Below are 19,820 nucleotides of genomic sequence, written 5' to 3'. Positions count from 1 at the left end.
GGAAGGAGCCCTTCAGAGAGAAGGGCAGTTCCAAGGTCGTGACACAGAGAGACATGAGAGCCCCTGGGCTTCAGCTTGAGATTATCTACTCACCCCAAGCGCTAAGAAATGCCCAATATTCAGCTCTGCAGTGCTGTTTGCAAACCAGGCCACACCCAGTGGTGCCTGCGGGGTATAGCGCCTCCCCTTTTTGTTTGATCTTAAGCTTTTTTCAGCACTATAGGAGCATCTTATGTCCAGTTCATCAGGAAGAGCAGAATCCCGTGTCTCCCTTGGAAGCCACGGGTGGTGAATCAGCTGTCGCTGGTCAGTTGGTGGCAGTGGACACCCCGCTCCTTTTCCTTGGCTTTGCATTTGGAGGGAAGATGGCCTGTTTTGCTCAGATATTAGACTTTCATTCTGCAATTTGATTGTTTCTGGGTAAACCACTTTCCCATTGGGAATGAGCTTTTAAGCTGTTAAACTTTCCGGAGAATTAAAAAGCATGAAATGAAAAGCCTTGGAAGAAATGACTGCTAAGGAAACTATACCCAGAGCTCCTCATGTGATTAACGTTTCAGACTCCTTTTCTGAGACTGGAACATGTGCAAGGTGTCACTAGATCAGAGTGCCCAGTGGCAACGATGGACACATTTGAAGAGGATGGACTTCCTGGGAACAGACAACATGACCCTGGACGTCACTGCACCCGCCTTATCTGCGGTTCAGTTGAGAGTGCTGACTGCCCCCTTCCCGGTCTGTAGCTTCCGCCCCCTTCCCTCTGCCTCTCTGCCCGTTGACTCCACCTGAATTTTCTCACTTCCAGCTTCTGCTCAGCCTCACTGCTCTGTAACACTAGAGCTCAACAGGCAAACAGGCAGCTCCCTGCTGGTGAACACGGAGCTCACACCAAGGCCAACGCACCGTGTAAAGAGTCAAGCCCCAGGTCCCCCATGCTGCAGGCACTGGAGGAGGCTGAGGAAGGAGAGTCCTTTAGTCAGAGTCCTTGCTGGAAAGCAGACTGCTACTCCTGAGGCCATGGTCCTGCTCCAATTTATCCCTCCCTGCTCCCTCCTTCTCTGCTCCCATCTCCCCTCTGCTGCTGCACGGGGACATCTCTGGAAAATAACTGTCCTCCACAGCCCATCCCCCAGCTCTGCATTTAAAAGCTCCCCTTTAAAATCTGTCCATGGGCCCTGGGCCTCGTGCCTCTCCCTCCCTGTGCTCCTAGCCCTTGAGATACCTTCAGGCTTCCGTCCTCTTGAGGGCCCTCTTCCTGGATTGCTTTCACTGCACTTCCTTGCAAAGGCCTCCTGTGCATTTTCCAAGTGAACCCCAGGATTGCCCCTTAGGCGGCATGGGTCTCCCAGTTCGCCCATCTGAGTTTCTATGACCCCAGATGGTGGTGTTTGCTTTCTCTACCTGTATGTGCACCGTGGTCTTCCTTGCCACACTGAGGCTGCAGAATCTGAGAGGCTTGTCTCACTTACACCGAGTGCCTGTGCCCCCAAAAGGCCCAGAACTCCCTTTCCTTCGTCCTGTTCTCTCTCTGCTTGCCTACTTTTTCTTTCTTTTTCCATCCCTTCATTTTCCCTTTCTTCCTCACTTCCTTTCTTTCTTCATTCTCTTTCATCTGGCCAGCTGTGTGTCCCTCCCTCCCTCCATCCATCCACTGTCGCCATCTGTCCTCTGTGTTCCTTCACCTCATGGATATCAAGTGCTGAGGAGAGGCCGCAGCAGCTGAGAGTTGGATAAACCGAAAACCTCTCTTAGATGTGCTCCTGCCCAGCCCCCATAAATTCAGGAGATTGACCTCTATTCTTTGTGCCTCTGCTATCTTATTTATAAAATGAGACAATAATAAATTCCTACCTTGGGTTGTTTTGCAAAGATTACATGAGGTAATTTATGGAGAAATAGAGTGAAATCTGACGTAGGATAGGCGTCCAGTCAGTGCTGGCTCACCTCCTTCTCCTCTTCAGCCTTCAACTCCTCCTCTTCCTCATCCTCTTTATTGCCCTTTCTTTCATGAGCTGGGCCTTGTGCTCCCTGCTGCAATAAAGATACGCCAGTCATGACACCCCAGAGTTCCTGCTCTCTGTGCTTAGAGCCCAGGGAGGAAGGCAGCTTAGAGCAATTCCAGAAGTGAGTTTCACTTGCAGTTGTGCTGGGTGGCAGCAGATATGGGCAGAGGAGCAAGCGTCAAGTGCCAAGACTGACATGCTGACCTCTACAGATGATATACTGCAGGACACGTGCCCACCGGACGTCTGTTCCTAACCGGGGCTTCGCAGGCTGCTTGCAGAACAGCCAGCCCTCTGCAGCACCAATTTCTCTGCTGACTGGTGGCCAGAACTAGCTGTTGAAAACCGTGCTGGGTTATGTTCCTACTCTGCTGTGCAGCGCTGCGAGATGCCCATAATTCCAGATCCCTGCACATTAAAAGCCTGGCTTGGAGGCTTTTGGTGCTTTCCTAGTTTTTGAGGACCAACCTCAAGTGTGTGGTCTGGGTGTCAGGTTCCCTCTGCTGTACCTCCCTGACTGTTTTCCCTTTTGTCTTGGGTTTTGAGTAGTGTTTAAGAGCCTTGAGGGGCTTTGGGACACTGTTCAGAGTCTAATGCAAGCTTCAGCCCCTCTGCAGAAAGGTGAGCTATTCTGTGATCTGTCCTGCGGATCGGTCCGTGGGCCTCACCTGGAGAAGGGATGGGGATGAAGGGCTGGGCAAGAGAAAAGAGAGATGGAGACAGGATGAGATTCCAATCAAGTCTTGTTTATTCAGGAAGTGTACATGGCTTATATAGAGTCAAAGAGGACGTGGCCTTACAGGATGGGCCAGCTTGAATCTTCTCATATGCCATGGGCCTATCAGACTAGCAGGAAGTCATACGTAGGCACATAGGTAAGTGGACATGATGTGAACAAGAGGGGATTATGGGAGATGTAGGCTGAAGCAGGAAGGTGCTTACATCATGTGCACTGTAGGCAAGGGGAGGATCATGGGAAATGTAGGCTGACACACAATGCCCTCAGGTGGGAGGGGCAGGACATCGGCACCCATTCTGAGCCACTCCCTACATCTCTTCCCTTATTATTATATATTTTTAAGAGTATGGCAGGCCCTGGGAGGACAGCACCTGTCTTGGGTCAAGGACTCCTCATATGAACCCAATGGAGCCTTACCTGTTGTGGGCCTGCAGGACAGCAGTTGGTCCTGGGCCTGTCTTAGGTGGCCGATGGCGTAACAGATGTGTCCTAGTTGCCGGTCTCTGGCTGCCTGTCCAGTGCCTCGGCAGTAGGGCCACATCATTATGTGGACCATTGGTGGAATTTTTTTCCCGATAAGTTTGTTGTTCTGCCATCTCCAATTGATGGTAATATACCTGAATGGGCTTTGCCATAAATGTGTCAATCCTGTTATTAATGAGCGTCATGATCCTCTGGAAAACACAAGGGCCTACAGTAAGGAATACTAATAAAGCAGCTAGGGGTCCCAAGAGGCGGGCAATGTAAGGGGAAAGACCCCCCCCCACACACATGGAGGAGAAGGTGGTTTGTCCGAGGTGCTCTTTTTCTCTCTCTTTGAGGTGTTCCCTTAGCTTAGTCATGGACTCTTTGACAACTCCTGAGTGGTCGGCATAAAAACAACACTCTTCCTTGAGGGCAGCACATAAGCCACCCTCTTTCATAAATAGGAGGTCTAGCCCTCTTCTATTCTGTAGGACTACCTCAAATAGAGACGTCAGGGATGCCTGTAGAGCCATCACAGATGTTTCTATTTCTTTTAAATCTTGATCTACTGCTGCCTGTAATTGAGCTAGATGCTGATTTCCTAACACTAGAGCTGTAGTCCCTGTTCCTATTCCTGTTGCGACTCCTAACCTTAGTAATACAGCCAAGGTGAGTGTCCCGGGTTCTCTCTTATATATATAGCTGGTCTGCAATGCCTGGAGGTAGTAGTCTCCTGGGTGGAATGTTATGCGAGGAAGAACCTGTATAAGAACACAAAAATCTGTAGACTTGTTAAAAACAGTGGTTGCTATACAGGGTGAAAGGCCAAAATTGCAGGCCCAAGACGTTCCTGGGGGTGGAATGAGGTAGTTATTTGGCTTGAACTCAGAATGAAGCTGGGCACAGAGTCATGTTGCCAGTGTTGGTGGACGGCTGGAGTCCCCAAGACAAGTCCCTCTACCTGAGACGTCAGGGAGAGTCAGCTTGTGGTGATTGCCCCAGTCACAGGCAGATGAGCTAGAAGAACTGTTAAAGGTTAAATTGAGGGCCTTTCCTTCATAATATGGGGGAGGAGCAGCCAAGCATAACCAACAGGATTGGGTGAGATCAGGTTGGGTATGATTTAAAGCCATGTATGCCCCTTTAATCAAACTGAATAGGTTAGAATGTGAATATTGAGGGGCAGGTATATGATCTGCCTGGTGTGGGGAGGCTTGAGAAACACTTATGATTGGATGACTTACTGTGGTTTTTTGAACAGCAGTAACAGGATCTGTATTAGACTGATTGTATTTTGGATTTGGATTATATTTTGGCTTTAGAGCAGGATTTGGGCCTATGGGCATGGATGAAATCTGTAGGGGAACCTTTTTTATGAGAATAAGATTTCCCCTATCTTTGCCTGACTCATAGACTCGAAGTCCCCAGGTGCGTCCTGTCAGCCAGCCAGGGTCTTCAGGAGTGGTGACAGTGACGTTTAGAACCTGACAGGGTCTTTGATTGGCCAGTGGGTAGTCATCTAGGCTGCACCCCAGTGGCTCCAATGTCAGTTTAAGGTGTTTTTCGGGGAAGGTGAGTTGCCATCCTGTTGCAACTATTTTGCAGCCCCAATGAGCACAAAAATATTCTCCCAGGGAATTACAATATGATCTGTCCCCTGTTGCTGTGGGGCAAAGGTAGAATTGACTTTGTCTGGGACACTGGAGCCCCAGAAAGAACCAACAGGGTGTGGGCGCAAACCATGGACTTCCTGATCCTATCGAAGTCCAAAACACCTCTTGGTCTTTCCAGTGACTAAGCTCCCATATCCAGGGTAGATAGGGTGGTATGGAGGAGGGAGCATGGCAGCACCATTTTGAGTATCGGGGCAGTGCACACCATTTTGAGTACCCTCGGGGCCTCCAGAAAAAGGAAGTGGTAGCAAGTTGCCATCTTGAAAAAGCTCCAGGATATCAAGAACCACAGAGCTGGGAGGGCTGGGTGTTTTAGATAAGTCCTGTGGTTGCGGAGTACAATTGCGGGAGGCAGATAATGCAGCCTCACCTTGGGCAAGTGTCTCCATGATCTGGGGATCTGTGTGACGTTGCGTCAGCAGCTCAGAGATTAGTGTCTAATATGAAAAGGCAGTTACCGGAATCTTTTTTGGGCCAAAAACCCCATAATAGTCTTTGAGAGCATCTCCTACTCTTTTCCACCTGTTTAAACGATGGTGCCCTCTAGAGGGAACCATGGACACACTGAATGTATAAACTGAAAGTACTGAAGCAAGTCTTTTGTTTTATTCACGAACAATTCGTGCTCACTAAGTGCTTGCCCCATGCTAATCCCGTTCACCTACTGTGATTCAGGTGAGACATAAGGTGGCCGTCTGCACAGATCACAGAAACGAAGTCCCGAAACAGTCACGCCGGCTGGCGCTTTACCCCCGTGAATGGTCCGTTATCCCGCGTGCCAGGTCTGCCCCACGTTGGGTGCTACTTGATCCGTCCCGCGGATCGGTCTGTGGGCCTTGCCTGGAGAAGGGACGAGGATGAAGGGCTGGGCAAGAGAAAACAGAGACGGAGACAGGATGAGATTCCAATCGGGTCTCATTTATTCAGGAAGTGTACATAGCTTATATAGAGTCAAAGGGGACGTGGCCTTACAGGATGGGCCAGCTTGAATCTTCTCATATGCCATGGGCCTATCAGACTAGCAGGAAGTCATACTTAGGCACATAGGTAAGCGGACATGATGTCAACAAGAGGGGATTATGGGAGATGTAGACTGAAGCAGGAAGGTGCTTACGTCATGAGCACTGTAGGCAAGGGGAGGATCATGGGAAATGTAGGCTGACACACAATGCCCTCAGGTGGGAAGGGCAGGACAGCGGCACCCATTCTGAGCCGCTCCCTACAATTCTGTGCATATTTAGAAAGATCAAGGACCACTGTGCCCTGATGAGGACCATCCAGGACTGCTCAGGATGGGTTCACCCCATCCTCAATCCTCATAGCACTGGCCTCTCTCAGGTGAATAACGGGTTAAGTGAGTTTGTGTTCTCCAAGGCTGGCGCCTCCTCTCTACCTAAGTCAGTGGCTCTCAGGATACAGACCCTTGTGTCTGGCTAAAGAGAGACAGTGTCACCCAGTGGTAGAGAGCACAGACCCTGGACACAGCTGGCCTGGCCTCAGATTCTAGTTCTGCCACTTAAGAATGGCATCACCAGGCAAATGACTTTCAGCCTCTCTGCCTCCCTATCCTGGTCCACAGGACAAGAGAATGGGAGTACAGCTTCTAAAGGATAGTTCCAAGGAGTAGTGAGATCACTGAAGACACTTCCTGACTTACGAGGCATGATTGAAATATAGGGTGACTGTTTAAATCTTTAAAAAATTCATTACACTGAAAGACACGTTGCCACACATTGCCCAGAACCCTCCCTTGCCCTTTGAATGCATTTAACCTGTTCTTGCGACTTTCTAAAGCAGCCTAGACTGTGTCTTGTAGCGTGCGAATTTTCTTTAAAAATGGAACCATTCAGTGTGTATTCCTATCCAACCTCATGGGACGTGGTTACTTCTCACTAAGCCATGGTAAGTCAAAACTGTCACAGATTGAAGTGACACTGAGTTTGTCTAATCTGTGGGATGTCACAGCTTAGCGACATGGCACACTGCCGAGAAGTAGGTTTTCCCTGTTGGTCACACAGCTGCCTAGACCTGTGCTGCTGTTCTGGTCCAGCATCAGTAAGAAAATACTGTGCTGTGTTTCTCTAGTCTGGGAAGAGATCTGCATTTGAAACTCGGAGAACCATTTCTACCAAGCCTGCATTGCTTTCACCCTGTCATGAAGTCGTAAGTGGAGCAAGCTTGGCGCCGCCTGTGTAGTGAGAGCCCTAGGACTGGAAGTGCGTGTGGCTCTTCCTGCCGGTTCAGTTCCTACTGTGGCTGCTGCGTGCAGCATGGCTTCTATTCGTGGTGGACAGAGGCAGATGCAGTAAGCCCGTGACAGGTGCCAGCTGCCAGGCACACTGCAGACAGAAGCAGGCGTCTCAGCCCTGCCCTCAGGGAGCTTGCACTGCAGCCAAAAACTGCAGCCCATGGTTCAGGTGGTGAAAAGGGGGCATAAACAAAGCGTGATGAGTGACACATGTGGAGGGCTGTCTACCGTGTCTGGTAACTTGGGAGCCCACCACTGAGGGCTTTGTAAACACAGAGACTCGGATGCCCAGGAAGGTGGGTATGGGCACCTCCCATGGAGGAAGCAGCATGTGTGGAGGTGCACGGGTGTGAGAGATGATGGCAGTCATCTTCACAGTTGGGCATAGCTGCACAGGGAGCCAAGCAAGCCCTTGGTGCCTATAGGAGATGCCACACCTATGTCCCAGACTCACTGCCACCCCTCTCCATGCAGGAGCTCCAGGAGTTGGAGCGGAAGCTGGAGGAGCAGCTGTCGCAGCAGGAGGTGGCCCAGCAAGAGCGGGCCCTGGCCAGCTGGCAGCAGTGGGCTTCCAGTGGGCCTGGGGTCTTGAAGGAGCCTGAGGAAGCAGATTCTGATCAACACATCTCCTCCATCCTGCAGCAGGCCCTGAGCAAGGGCCAGCAGATGCTGGAGTGCCACCAGCAGAGGTAGGAGGGGCCGTGGCCTGGGGGTGTCCCCTGTTGCAGGCCTGGGGGGGGTGGCTTCTACCCTCTTCCTAAGGAGCTATCCCAATTCTCAGACAGTGCTGCTAGTGTCAGAGGACCCCAGTTCTCTCTCCCGATACCCTTCTTCCTGTGTTTCCTTTAAGATCATTGAGGTTTACCATGTTTAGCATGAGGTTTAGCATGTTTAGACGTTTTGTTTTTCAGTAATTATAGACCCATAAGCAGCTGTAAAAATACTGCAGAGAGATCCCGTGTGTCCTTTACCCAGCTTCCCCACCTGGAAAAGCCGCACAGGATCACACTGTGTTATCAAAACTAGGGCTGGACACTGGTGCGTGGTGGGCTTTCTTCAGATTTCTGCACGGCCATAGCTGCATGGTCCTGCTTTTGTAGAATTAGGGAGCAGACAGACCTCTGTCTTGTTCTTTGCATTCTTTTTCATTTAAACTAGATGATTAGCCTTTGCCCATGAGCTTAATACTCTTAGAAAAAAATAATCTCGTGTAGTTCCCTAACTGTCTCCAGTGAACACAACATTGATGTGGAAAGGATGGAGTGCAAGCTGTATACCAGACACAGTGGGGTTAATTTTGGAAAATACACAAATTAATTGGCAGGAGACAGACCTGCCTTTATGGGATACGATTTCTGGGTGATGAGGTTACAGGCTCTTTTAACTTATTTGATCATGCACATCTGTGCAAATACAGCATCACAGTGCAATTCAGTTCCACTGGAATAATTGTGTGAGGAGCTGAGTGTGTGTAGCTGCCAACCTTACCTACACCAGAACAAGAGGGAGGAGCTCCGGGGGACTGCTCTTCAAATCCCTTCAGAGTGACATAGAGCTCTCAGAGAATTGCAGAGCTCCTCAGAGCCACTGAAGAGGGACCTTGCTTGTCACTGAGCAGCTTGTGAGCTCTCTGGCCTGCTATTTGGGGAGCAGGCCAGGTGAAGACAGGACGCTCTCCACACACCTGCTTTGGGATGTAGATATATGAGTGTGTGTGTTATTTTTGTATATACACAGGCAACGGAAAAATACAATGAAGGTAGAAATAAAAAACTATCACAGTAAAGACATGTTGTCGCCAGTCCTTTCTCACTCTGAACACACTTATCCCTCCTCCGTGCTGCTTTCTGAAGCAGCTCTGGAGTTCCCCTTCCTAAGTGTCCGTGTGAAATGTGGGCAGACATACAGTGAACACCATTGCCCATCCAGTGGAAAGGCGGATTCGTAAAAACACAGTGGTGTCCTCATGTTTATTCATGGTTTTCACTAGATCTGGCCCCTTGTGACTTCTGGCTCTTCCTCAAAGTCAAAATGGTCATGAAAGGGAAATATGTCCCATAGATGGAAGACAGTGAGGCAGCCAGGACAGTGTAATGAAAGACCCTCAGGAAAGAGTCCCTCCAGAGCTGCTGCAGGAAGCTGCACAAACGGAGAGGGAAGTGCACTTGAAGTAAGGGTTCTGGGGGAACTAGTGGCAGTGTGTTTTTATGCTAATAATTTTTTAAACGTGAACATTCTCCCTGTTTGTTCCCGTTGGAAATGTGGCTCAGTGTAGCAGCTTAGATCTGTACTAAACACCGTGGGGGCTTGCCGTAGCTGCCTCCTTGTGTGCAGCGGGACTCACGATCCTGGACTTTGTCTTCATTCTAGTCTGAGAGAAGAGCAGCAGAGCAGTGCAGTGCTGGAAGATTTGCTGGAAAACATGGAGGCTGACACCTTTGCGACCCTGTGCAGCCAGGTGAGCAGATGGCAGTGTGCTTCTGGGTCTTCCTCCTCGCAGTGCAGACGCCCATTCATACCCTCAGCTTACATCCCCGGATTAGGCCAACTGTGGGTCAGCATAGTTTTTTTTTAAAGCCTGGGCATGGTGGTGCAACCCGTAATCCTAGCGCTGTGGGAGACTGAGGCAGAAAGATGGCAGATTGAAGCCCAGCCTAGGAAGTTTAGAACTTAGTGAGACCCTATCTTAAAATGATTTAAAAGGGTTGGAGATGTGGCTCAGTGCAGAGTCCCTAAGTCCAATTCCTAGGACTGGTGAACAAAGGAAGAAAAGAAGAAAAAGGAAAAGGTTCTTTACTGTCCACTACCATAAAGGCCTCCCTGAGCTGCCTCTCCGTGGTCACCCCCACCCCATTGCCTCCAGTCCCTGACCGCCAGGGTCTATTCTCTGCCTCTAAATTGTGCTCAGCCTGTAGTGATAGCTTTTGGACACTGGCTATGTCTCCTCCGCAGTGTTCCTAAGACCCGTCCAGTCCTTTCTCTCACTGGAGAGTGGTAGCCACGGTGAGGTCAGTGCCCTCATCACCCGCCAACTTAGAGATGCTCCAGGTATCTGCAGAGCCTGCCCTGCTCCCCAGGCTGCAAGGCCTCCTCTAAACCAGGCAGGCAGAAGACAGTGTTACTGTTTGCTCCGCTGCCACCCACCAGGGCTGCTGCACGGTGATGTGTGAGTTGAGTACACTTGGAGGGGTGAACGAAGCCTTTCAAAATGTCGTGAGGTGCCGAGGTTGTGGACCTGATTTTTTGGACAGCCCTGCAACTTTGGAGCATGTTTTCCAGACAGAGCCACTGAAATATTTATTGCCCTGAGAGCAAAAGCCTTAAGAATGTAATAAATTAAAAATTATCCACCCTGTCTAGTGATGACCAGGGTTTGAACACCACCACCTTATCCTGCAGGAGCTAAGGCTGGCGGCTTACCTCTCCAAGATGACCATGGTGCCCGGTGCCACGCTGCGCCGCCTCCTGAGTGTGGTGATGCCCACGGCCCTGCAGCCCCAGCTGCTGGCCCTTCTGGACTCGGTCAGTGAGAAACACCCTGAGCACACGGTGGAGGACCCAGGCAGTGGGGAGCAGCCCGATCCGGGCAGGCGGAGGTGAGTGCCCTGTGTGGCCACAGAACCTGGTGTGGGGTGCATCTGGGCGCCTGTAGGGGGACGGCCCAGATCCGGGCGCCTTCTCACTTTCACGCATCCGCACCATGACAGACCCCAGTATTTGCTATACTACCACCAACTGATTTTCTGAATAAAATTTAAGAAAACAATTATAAAAGGAAGAAGAGCCATAACTGTGTCAGATGTATCCACAAGCCCACTTCCTGTTTGCCCAGAAGATACTGTTTGGGGGAAAAGCTGGACATGTTTTTTAATGGAGAAGGAGTTAAGAAAATGTACAAGTGCATAGAGAGAGAAAAGGCATGTGTGGTTTTACTACTAGAGAAAATGGTGGTTAGCATGTGGTTCCATTTCTCCCTGCATTCCTCCCATTTGGTTCCATCCCTCTCCTGCACCCTCTGTATGTGCATGTGTGTATGTGTTTGTGTGTGCGCACGCACTACCATATGTGAGCATGGCTGTGTTTGTGTGCATGAATGTGTGCACACATGCTCCCTGGTTTGTGATGGGCTGTGTCCTGATAAGCCCGTCCTAGGCTGAGTACCTCACGTGGAGGACACAGTTGAGGCGCAATCTCCCGAGCATCCTTGCTAAGCATCTCTTGGGTCCTGATCACATGACCAGCTGGGCCTGCAGCTTGCTGCTGCCACCCAGCATCCAAGAGTCGGGACCACCTATTGCCAACCTGGTGAGACCAGAATTCAAAGCACAGCTTCCGCAGAGTCCCTGTTGTTTTCTCAGCATCATGAAGCTGAGCACATATAAGCTGCAGCCTTTGAAATCTGGCCCCTTCGTGTGTGGGTGTGGTGAGTGTGCAGCGTGCCCAGTTGTGCGTTCTACCCTTCAGGCTCTGGGCCTCTCCTGCTCTCTCTCTACTTCATGCTCCTCCAGTGAGACACTGTGCACACTTGTGGCTGGGATGGACATGTCACAGCTGGTACTTTCTGTGATTGCCTGCTACTATACAGGGGGTTTGGCAGAGGTATGGGGCTGCTACTGTCTACCCCTAGACCAGCTGGGCTATCTGTTCCCCAGCCATGGATACCTCTGCAAGTGTTTTCCTTTAGGGCCAAGGTCCAGCTGTGACTTTGACCCGGAAGTGCATTTTACAGGGAAGGCAGGAGGCCGGGGCATCGAGTGAGGTGGGTTTTGGGAGAACATGCAAGAAGAGAAGGCATCAAGAGAATCAGGTGTGGCAGCCAGCTATGGACCCCGTGTCCTCAGCTGGGACCCACAGGAGGCTGGGAAGGTACCTAGGATGCTGCAGAGATGGCTGGGTGTGGACAGTGGTGTGAGGACAGGACACTCCCTGATAGAAGGGCAGTGTCTTCTAGTCGGAGCCATAGGGGTCTCTGACTCACAAGGTTAAAAAGTACTGGTGGGCAAGAGGAAAGGGGAGCAAGAAAAGGACAGTTGGTGGCAGCAAGAGTCCAACTGGTAGGAAGATCTTGCCTTGTGTCTCTGCCGGCCAGCATGGTCAGTGGCCACATGTGGGCGTGGCTACAGGGCTAGGTGACTGTGGTCGGGGCCCTAGGTGTGGGGTGGTGAGAGGCACGCTATGGTCTGAGGACCTTGTTTGGGGGCTGCTCCTTCATCCAGCTGAGTTTGCAGAAATGGGAAGGTGGACACAGGGCAGCTGTCACAGAGTGGACTTTGTCCCCACCCTTTTTGTCCAGCCTCCTGACCAAGGGAACGGGGTGATTCTGCAGTTTCAGGCACCCATCCTGGTTCCTGGGGACAGGAACAGGGTAGTCACTATTCTTGGGGCCACATATAGAGTGCCTGGTCATCACATCTGGTCAGGGCCATGGTTCTCAAGCCACAGAAGCTAACGGGGTGACCTGAGGGCCACACAGGTATCCAGGAAGAGCCTGCTGCCCAGTCTGGGAAGGATGGGCCAGGACAGCACTGCAGTGGCCCTCAGGTGCTGCGTTGAAAGAGTGTCCTTTCCTAGTCAAGGCAGAAGCTCCTGGAGGGAGCACCTGGCCAGGCCTGCAGGGGAGGGCTGTCCCCAATGCCAGCTGAGCAGGATACTGAGGCAGAGGACTACAGGGCCCAGCAGGCCTCTCGGCTCCTGTCTGTCCTTCATTGACTGAGGTCACATCCGAGGCCCGAGGCAGCCGTCCCCATGGTCTCCTGCGGCCTCCACGTCCTTCCTGCAGGCCCCTGCCTCGCCCAACTCCCGGGTGCATCTTCATTGCACACCTCCTGGGTGCCCGGCAGGCCCGCCGGTTTTCGTTGTTTTCCATACTGGGGATCAGATCCAGGACTTGTGCGTGAGCTGGGCTCCCCAGCCCTTCCACACTTTTATTTTGAGACAGGCTGTCATAGACTCGCTAAGTTGTCCTCATTGGTCTTGAACTTATCCTCCTGCTTCAGCGTCCCAGGGTGCTAGAATTACAGGCGTGCACACGTCCTAGGTGTGGATACTGTGCGGGACACAAGGGGCAATGTCAGCTTGCACAGCCCATGTGCCAGAGCCGGCACACAGCTCTTCCCCAGGGACCCTTCCCTCAGCATCTGTGCCCCCGCACCACTCCTGCTTCCCTCTGTCTGACCAGTGTCACCTGTCACCGTCTGTGAGTCCCCTGAACTGGGCATAACGGGAGCACAGACCTTCCTCACCACTGGAGCAGAATACCCGAGTCGCACAATTCGAAGGCAAACTAGGTTTGGGCTCAAGTTTTCAGTCCGTGGTCAGCTGGCTCCAAGGCAGAAATGGCCCAGCAGAGGGGAACTGTTCATAGCTTGACAGCCAGGAAACAAGAGAACGGGGAGGACCCAGAGCTGGAGAGGTCACCTACCAGCAAGCCAACTGCAGGCGCCTGTGGTCCCTTCCTCTTCCCAAAGCCCGGCCTCTGAGTGCCTGAGACTCTGGGGGAATTCGAGATAGAAACTTTCACAAGAAAGAAGAAAGTTTCACAAGGTGCTCAGCCTATCAGAGAATGCAGCCCCAGTGGGGCTTGTTAGGATTACTAATCGTCCAGCACTGCTTTCTCTCCACAATAAGACCTTCCTTTCTTGCCGTCAGGAAACACCACAGCTGGTGGCAAGCCTTAGAAAGCAGATTGCGGGCAGACCTGAGGAGCAGAGGGCTGGAGAAGATGGTCTGGGCGCGCCAGAGGAAGGAGAGGTAATAAGCCTTGCTCGGTGCTGCTGTGAGACCTGGGATGGGGACCAGGAGGTGACAGGAGGAGGAGGACGAGGAGGAGGAGGAAGAGCATGAGGAGGAGGAGGACAGGGAGGAGGATGAGGAGGAAGGCTTCTTCCCTGAAGACCACAAATCCTAATCCCATGGGCCTGGTTTAGAAGCTGAAGACAAGCCCATAGTGAATGTTCTCCTGACATTTATTAGCATTTTCAGTCATGTATTTATTTTAGCTAATAGCTTTCTTAATGGAATATAATTAGAAAAAGAATAATTCTGTAGAGCCGTTCTGATTGTATTGTTGCCAGAGTCCTTCTATTTCATGTTGCACTGAACCTCCTGGAAAGTGGGATGCTAAACTGTAGCTCAGTGGGGGTCCCATGGAGTGGCCCAGAACAGTGGCTGGCAGGTGGTGTCGTGGCACTTGAGGTCCTCCAACTGCCCTCTCTGTCTCCTGAAACCTCCAGGCTTGCACACTGTGCTGTGACTTTTGCCTGCCTGGAGATCAGGGCAGAGAGGCTTCAGACTACTCACCAAGGGTCTCCCTGATTCCACCTAGAGAAGATTTAGAGAAAATGTTACATCGGGTAGACTCAATGGCTTAAAAAGCAGCCCCCACCCTGTGCTCAGGAATCAGAGGCTGTACCGGGGAGGTCTGCTCGAGCTCTGGTCCTCCCATGATTTCTCAGAGCCCAGGGGAAGGGGTTGACCCAGTGCGCTGCTCATCAGTGATAAAAAGCTTGGAGCCCTCGGCTGGTGTCTGAACATGGTCTCAAAGAAATTAGACCAGCACGGTGCTCAGGAGACATAAATTCAAGCCCAGATCAAAGAATTAAATGCACACTGTGAAAACTGTAAAGTGTTCCCCTGGGAACATCCCACGTGACACAGATAGCCATGGAGTGTGCCCACTAAGAGGGGCTGTGGCTGTCCTGGTTGGGTGGGGCAGCCTTCTACTGCCGAGGCACTGTAGACCCACATGGAAAGACAGCACCGAGCAAGCTTGAAGGGGGCATGGAGCAGAGCCTGCCGTGTCCCTTCTAGGAGGGCCAGCACATCTGCCAGTGATGTCCACCAGGTGGGCCCTCTGGAGATAGGACTGTGACCTGTACCCCTTGGGCAGAGAGAGAGAGCCCTGTGGCTTGCAGGTGGCGTACAGCTCTGAGGGGCAGCCAGGGATGGAGGGCAGCTCGGGGACAGTGTCCCAGCAGTCCTTTGGTGGCAAACACTTTGTGTAATTCCCAGCCATTGCTTTGTAACCCAGCTCCACCACCTGCCTGGCTGTGGGGCCCATACTGTGTGTGGGTAAATATGTAACCATGGGCTCTTCCTGCATGGCTGACCTCAAGTATCAAGAGATGACAGTGGCTCCCGAGATTAACAGCCATGGCCTTGGGTTGGCTCACGCAGCACAGTTCCGGGCTTCAGTTGGTGTCAGGGCTATACCACTGACCAAAGGGAAAGCAAGTCTTTTGGGGTGTCAGGGCCCAAACGGGGTCTCCTGGAGAGCTCTGTCAGACGCTGGGAGGGTGCAGGTAGCCCTCAAGGCTGAATTTGCTCCCATTCTCTCTCCAGAATTTTGAGGAAGACGTGTATCCCCATCAGAGACAGGCTGGTGTTCTCCGGGAAAGGAAGTTGGCCCCACCTGTCCCTGGAGCCCATTGGCGAACTGGCCCCTGTCCCCATTGTAGGGACTGAGACCATCGATGTATTAAGCACAGGAGAAAAACTCTTTATATTCAGAAACCCAAAGGAGCCAGAGATCTCCCTGCATGTTCCTCCCAGAAAGAAGAAGAACTTCCTGAATGCCAGGAAGGCCAGCAGGGCCCTGGAGTTGGACTGGCCTAAGGCAGAGGGGGCTGGAGATGTCTGAAGGTGGAAAAATTCACTCTTTGCTGTGTGCCTGTTTTGTTTGTTCATAATATACAGCTTGCAGGAGACTGTCCTGGGACAGCCCGGGGGCACTTTCTCTGGGTACCATACGGGACCTGTACCCTCACACTTGCTGCCTACTGAGGACTCGGTTTGCCCTGGTTTTGGGAATGCTGCATCCCAGGGACATGAGCTCTTGTCTCTCTCAGTGACAGATCACTGCAGATCTGGAGCAGACGCCTGCCCCATCGCACCCCAGCATCACACCGTGTAACAAGCAGTCTATGTGTGCAAGGCAAGACTATTTGTACATTGAGTGTTTGTTATGCTCTGTGATTTCTTTTATAAAAGGAACCTTAGGAAATAAATGTGTTTCACGTACAACTCTTCATAATTGAACTCGGTTTAGCTCTCTGGGGAAATGTTTATTTTTAATGACTTCCGTACCATGGTTCCCTGCTGTGGTGTCCAACAGAGATCTGGAATTGCCAGACAATGTTCAGCCCCAGGGCAAGACATTGCCAGTTCAGACCCCAGTTATCAATCCCAGTTTACAAATGAGATGCAGCAGCTCGAGAAGCAGTGAGGTTTTACAAGATCATAAAGCCTGTAAATAGCAAAGCCACGACTCTTGCTTTATGGCCCCAGGCCCCTGTCCTTTTCCTAGCCCTGATCAGGAATGCGTGCTGGGCTCACTGTGTGTCCCACAGGTCACCATGCCGAGACCTCGTCCACACTGTCCTCTGTGTGCCCTGACCCTTCTGCTATCACAGTGTGGTGGTGGAGGCAGTGACTTCCGCCAGGAGCTGGGCTTCTGTGGGCTTTTCTGAGAGCCCAGGAAGGTACCCAAGGTGGTCTTCTCTTAGGGACAGGAAGTGGTTAGGAAGAAAAGGGGCCTCTGGGGGAGCCTCTGTTATGGGAGAGTGGCTGCTAGGTCCTCCCAACTGTTTTAAACCTGTCCTAATTGCCACTGACAGTCCAGCGGGCGAATGTCACCATTCTCGTCTTACAGCCTAGGAGCTGAGGCTTGGAGATGAGACTTACCTGCAATCTCACCACCCATGAGAGAGGAATCCTAGACTTGAACCTCGGTTTCCTCCCCTTAAATACCTTGTCTGCTCTGGGACCGCCCTTTTGAAGCCCTGGTGATCTGCAGCCCCCGCTAGGTGCATCGTGGTTGGCAGGGTGTAGGCGAGGGCTGCACTTTCTCCGCGAACCATGATCCTGAGCTGCCAGGTGACCACACCAGGATATTAGCAGGTGTGTATACCCAAACGGCAGTGTAAATTCAGGACAGGACTGGACAGGGCCAGTTTTCCCAGCAGAAGGTCGAAGAGGGCGGAGGGAACAAGTGGAAGAACCCCAGGGATTTGAAAACTTAGTGCAGAATCCCCTGCTGAGGGCTGATGGTAGAGGGCTTGGCGACAGGAAGTGCCAGGCTGCTCAGAATGCAGGCTTGGGCCCTGATGGTGGCTCCCTGGGTCGCTGCATTGTTGAGGAAAGCCTGCATTTCTGTAGTGAGGATCCAGTTCAAATCTGGCCCTGACACTTTAGAGCAAGACATTTCCCCCCTTCACCTGTCAAACCTGGGTTTCCGCACTTCCTTGAGAGATGTGAGTAAAGGTTCTGGATGTTACGTCTGCAGCCTTTGACAGAGTGTTGACGTGCAGGAAAGGCAGCCCCACTGTGTTGCTGGATTTTTAAGTGTTCACAAACTTGAGTTACGTTGGTACTTTCACTCCCGTTTCTGCTCTGGATGGAGACGGTTTTCTTGAGGGCTGGACCTGCTGAGGTACAGGAAGTTCGTCTCCCCCATATTCACTTGAAGTTTAATCTCCAAACCGTACATTGTTAGTACTAAGAGTGTGGAAACTTAATGCACCTATGGTGTTTAGAGATGAGGCTTTTTCGAGGTTATCAGGCTTAAGATAAGGTTCTTAGGGTGTCCCCATGATAGAGTCCTGGTGGCTTCTTTTTTAGAAGAAGAAGAAAGACAAAGAACACAGAGATGCCCTCCCTGTCTCTTGCTATGTGATGCTTTGTGTTGCCCTGGGACTCAGGCAGCCTTGAACTTCAGAACTGTGAACCAAATAGTCCTCTTTTCTTTATGGATGAGGCTGCCTCAGGTATTTCATTACAGCAATGAAAAGCACACTAGTATACATGGAAGCCTCTCGTGGGAGGGAAGCTCCAGGGAACTTGGCCTGAGAGGACTTAGACACAACTTTGGGCTGATTACTTTCAAGCTGGGTGACTGGGAAAATTGGTAAGCTTCTCTGAGGTTTGACTTCCAGGTCACCTTGCCCTTTGAGAGTTCTGTCTAGCTGCATTGACAGGCACAAGCACGAGTAATTATTCCATGCTAGAGATAAAGCAGACTGATGAAAATCCTGCTGTGGAAATTGGAAAGTGAGATTAAACCTGGCAGAGGGTATTTGGGGACAGTTTCACGCTATGACTCCCAAGTCTTTCTGCAGATTTCACTTCTTGGGCTGTAGACATGCATGTCTGTGTCACACTGGGCACCTGCTCCTGGGCACCTCGCAGTATCTCAGCCTCTGCTGGTCCATCCACAAACCTAGCAGATTCCTCCTACGAACCATGTTCTGCTAAGGGCATCCCCTCTCCAAATGAATGGCAGCAAGCCAGACACCTACAAGATCAGAGACATCTGTCTGGTTCTCGGCCTTCATTCTGTTGTCCAAAGCTTGCTGACCATGTGACAGAATCACCTGCACACCTGAGCCCTCCTGCTGCTCCTTCCTTCCTCCTCCCTGGGCCAGGGCATCACCACCTCTCTCCTTGAAGGCACTGGCCACTGGCTGCTCCCCAGGCTGGCCCTGCCCAAGTGTGCACACAGCAGCCCCTCCGTCTCAGTCTCTCCCTGCTGAAAGATCCCTGCAGGCTCCTGGCTGCTCTCCGGAGCCACCAGGTGGCCCCCAGGACCTCCTGGCTGTGTCTGCGCTGGGCCACACCTCCTCCGGGAGCTGCTAAGTAGGGAAGCACAGCTGGGTTCACCCCAAGATCTGCCATTTTCCAGCTGTGGGTCCCTGGGGTGACTTCCTTGATTCCTGATTGCTCGTCTGCTGTGCAGAATCAGTAACATGAAGCCTGTACTTTTCTCGGAACCGAGGAGCCACGGTCCATGTCGGCTGATCTCACCGTTGTCTTAGGGCCGGCATCCGACTTGTGCTTTAGCAAGGCAGTCTGAATACGGTGTATGAGATGAGATGCCGAGAAGCTGTTACTCGAGCTTTTCGCTAGTTTCTGTCCTCCAGCGGCAGCTGCAGGGAAGACAACCAGGAAATCAACTCTGCTGCTGTCTTGTGTGAGCCGATGCCGCTCTGGTCTCCAGAGTTTACCAGTACCAACGGCAACCACTGTGACAGCCAAAGCGTCACAGAGACATCGCCGCAGAGTTTGCCTGATCTGCGGCAGGCGCTGTCTCTTCATCCTAAGTTTTTGTGATTCTCAAAGCGCCTGGGCTGGAGATTTACCCATCTGACAGGTGACAGGCTGTGAGACAGCTCACTGGTTCTGTCAGCATGTGCACACGGCTGTCATGGTGTCTCGCCCACCAGCACCATTCCGCCTCCTCCTCCCTGCGTCCCACCCAACCTTTGCAGGACCGTCACACACTGGAGGAGGGGAGTCCTTTCTCAGGCCCCAACCTGGGACTCACTGGGCCTCAGTTTCCCAATAGGTGTTAGAGTGAGAATAAGAGTCTTTGCCTTTAACTGGGAGAGTTTAGACTTGTATTTAGGGTGTTTATGGATAGGCTACTTTCAACCATTATATTGCTATTAGTTTTCTATTTTTCCAGTTGTTGCTCTTCGCCCTTTCCGTCTTTTTCTGTTTTCTTTTATATTAATTTAGTGTCTTTAATGACTCTGGTTTATATCCACATTGGCATATTATCTCCCCATCTCTTCTTTACTTAATGGCTGACTTAGTGTTTGCATTGTACAACTTTGACTTAAAATCTGCCCTTCCCACACATGGTGAGACATTTCCCAGCCCATCATTCCCTTCTTTCATCCTCACTATGAGAGGAT

The 19,820-nt window shown here is 51.5% G+C and overlaps 1 protein-coding gene across 5 annotated transcripts in view; it reads left to right on the top strand.

Annotated features, from left to right (window-relative positions):
* Positions 1-16,149, top strand: part of Evc2 (EvC ciliary complex subunit 2) — a 107,801-nt gene extending 91,652 nt beyond the window's left edge. For 2 of the 5 annotated variants that reach the window (XM_063230172.1, XM_063230174.1), the window contains 5 exons: positions 7,603-7,817; positions 9,499-9,586; positions 10,528-10,724; positions 13,777-13,878; positions 15,469-16,149. In XM_063230172.1, the coding sequence (XP_063086242.1) occupies positions 7,603-7,817; positions 9,499-9,586; positions 10,528-10,724; positions 13,777-13,878; positions 15,469-15,766 (900 nt within the window). In that variant the 3' untranslated portion in view covers positions 15,767-16,149. The other 3 variants (XM_063230173.1, XR_010040873.1, XM_063230175.1) reach the window with 3 other exon arrangements.
* The last annotated feature ends 3,671 nt before the right edge of the window (positions 16,150-19,820 follow it).

The sequence above is a fragment of the Cavia porcellus genome, unplaced genomic scaffold (genome assembly GCF_034190915.1).
Source record: "Cavia porcellus strain 051 isolate PalLab524CR breed Dunkin Hartley unplaced genomic scaffold, mCavPor4.1 scaffold_18, whole genome shotgun sequence".
Lineage (NCBI taxonomy): Eukaryota > Metazoa > Chordata > Mammalia > Rodentia > Caviidae > Cavia > Cavia porcellus.
This window is presented reverse-complemented; position numbering and strand designations above follow the sequence as displayed.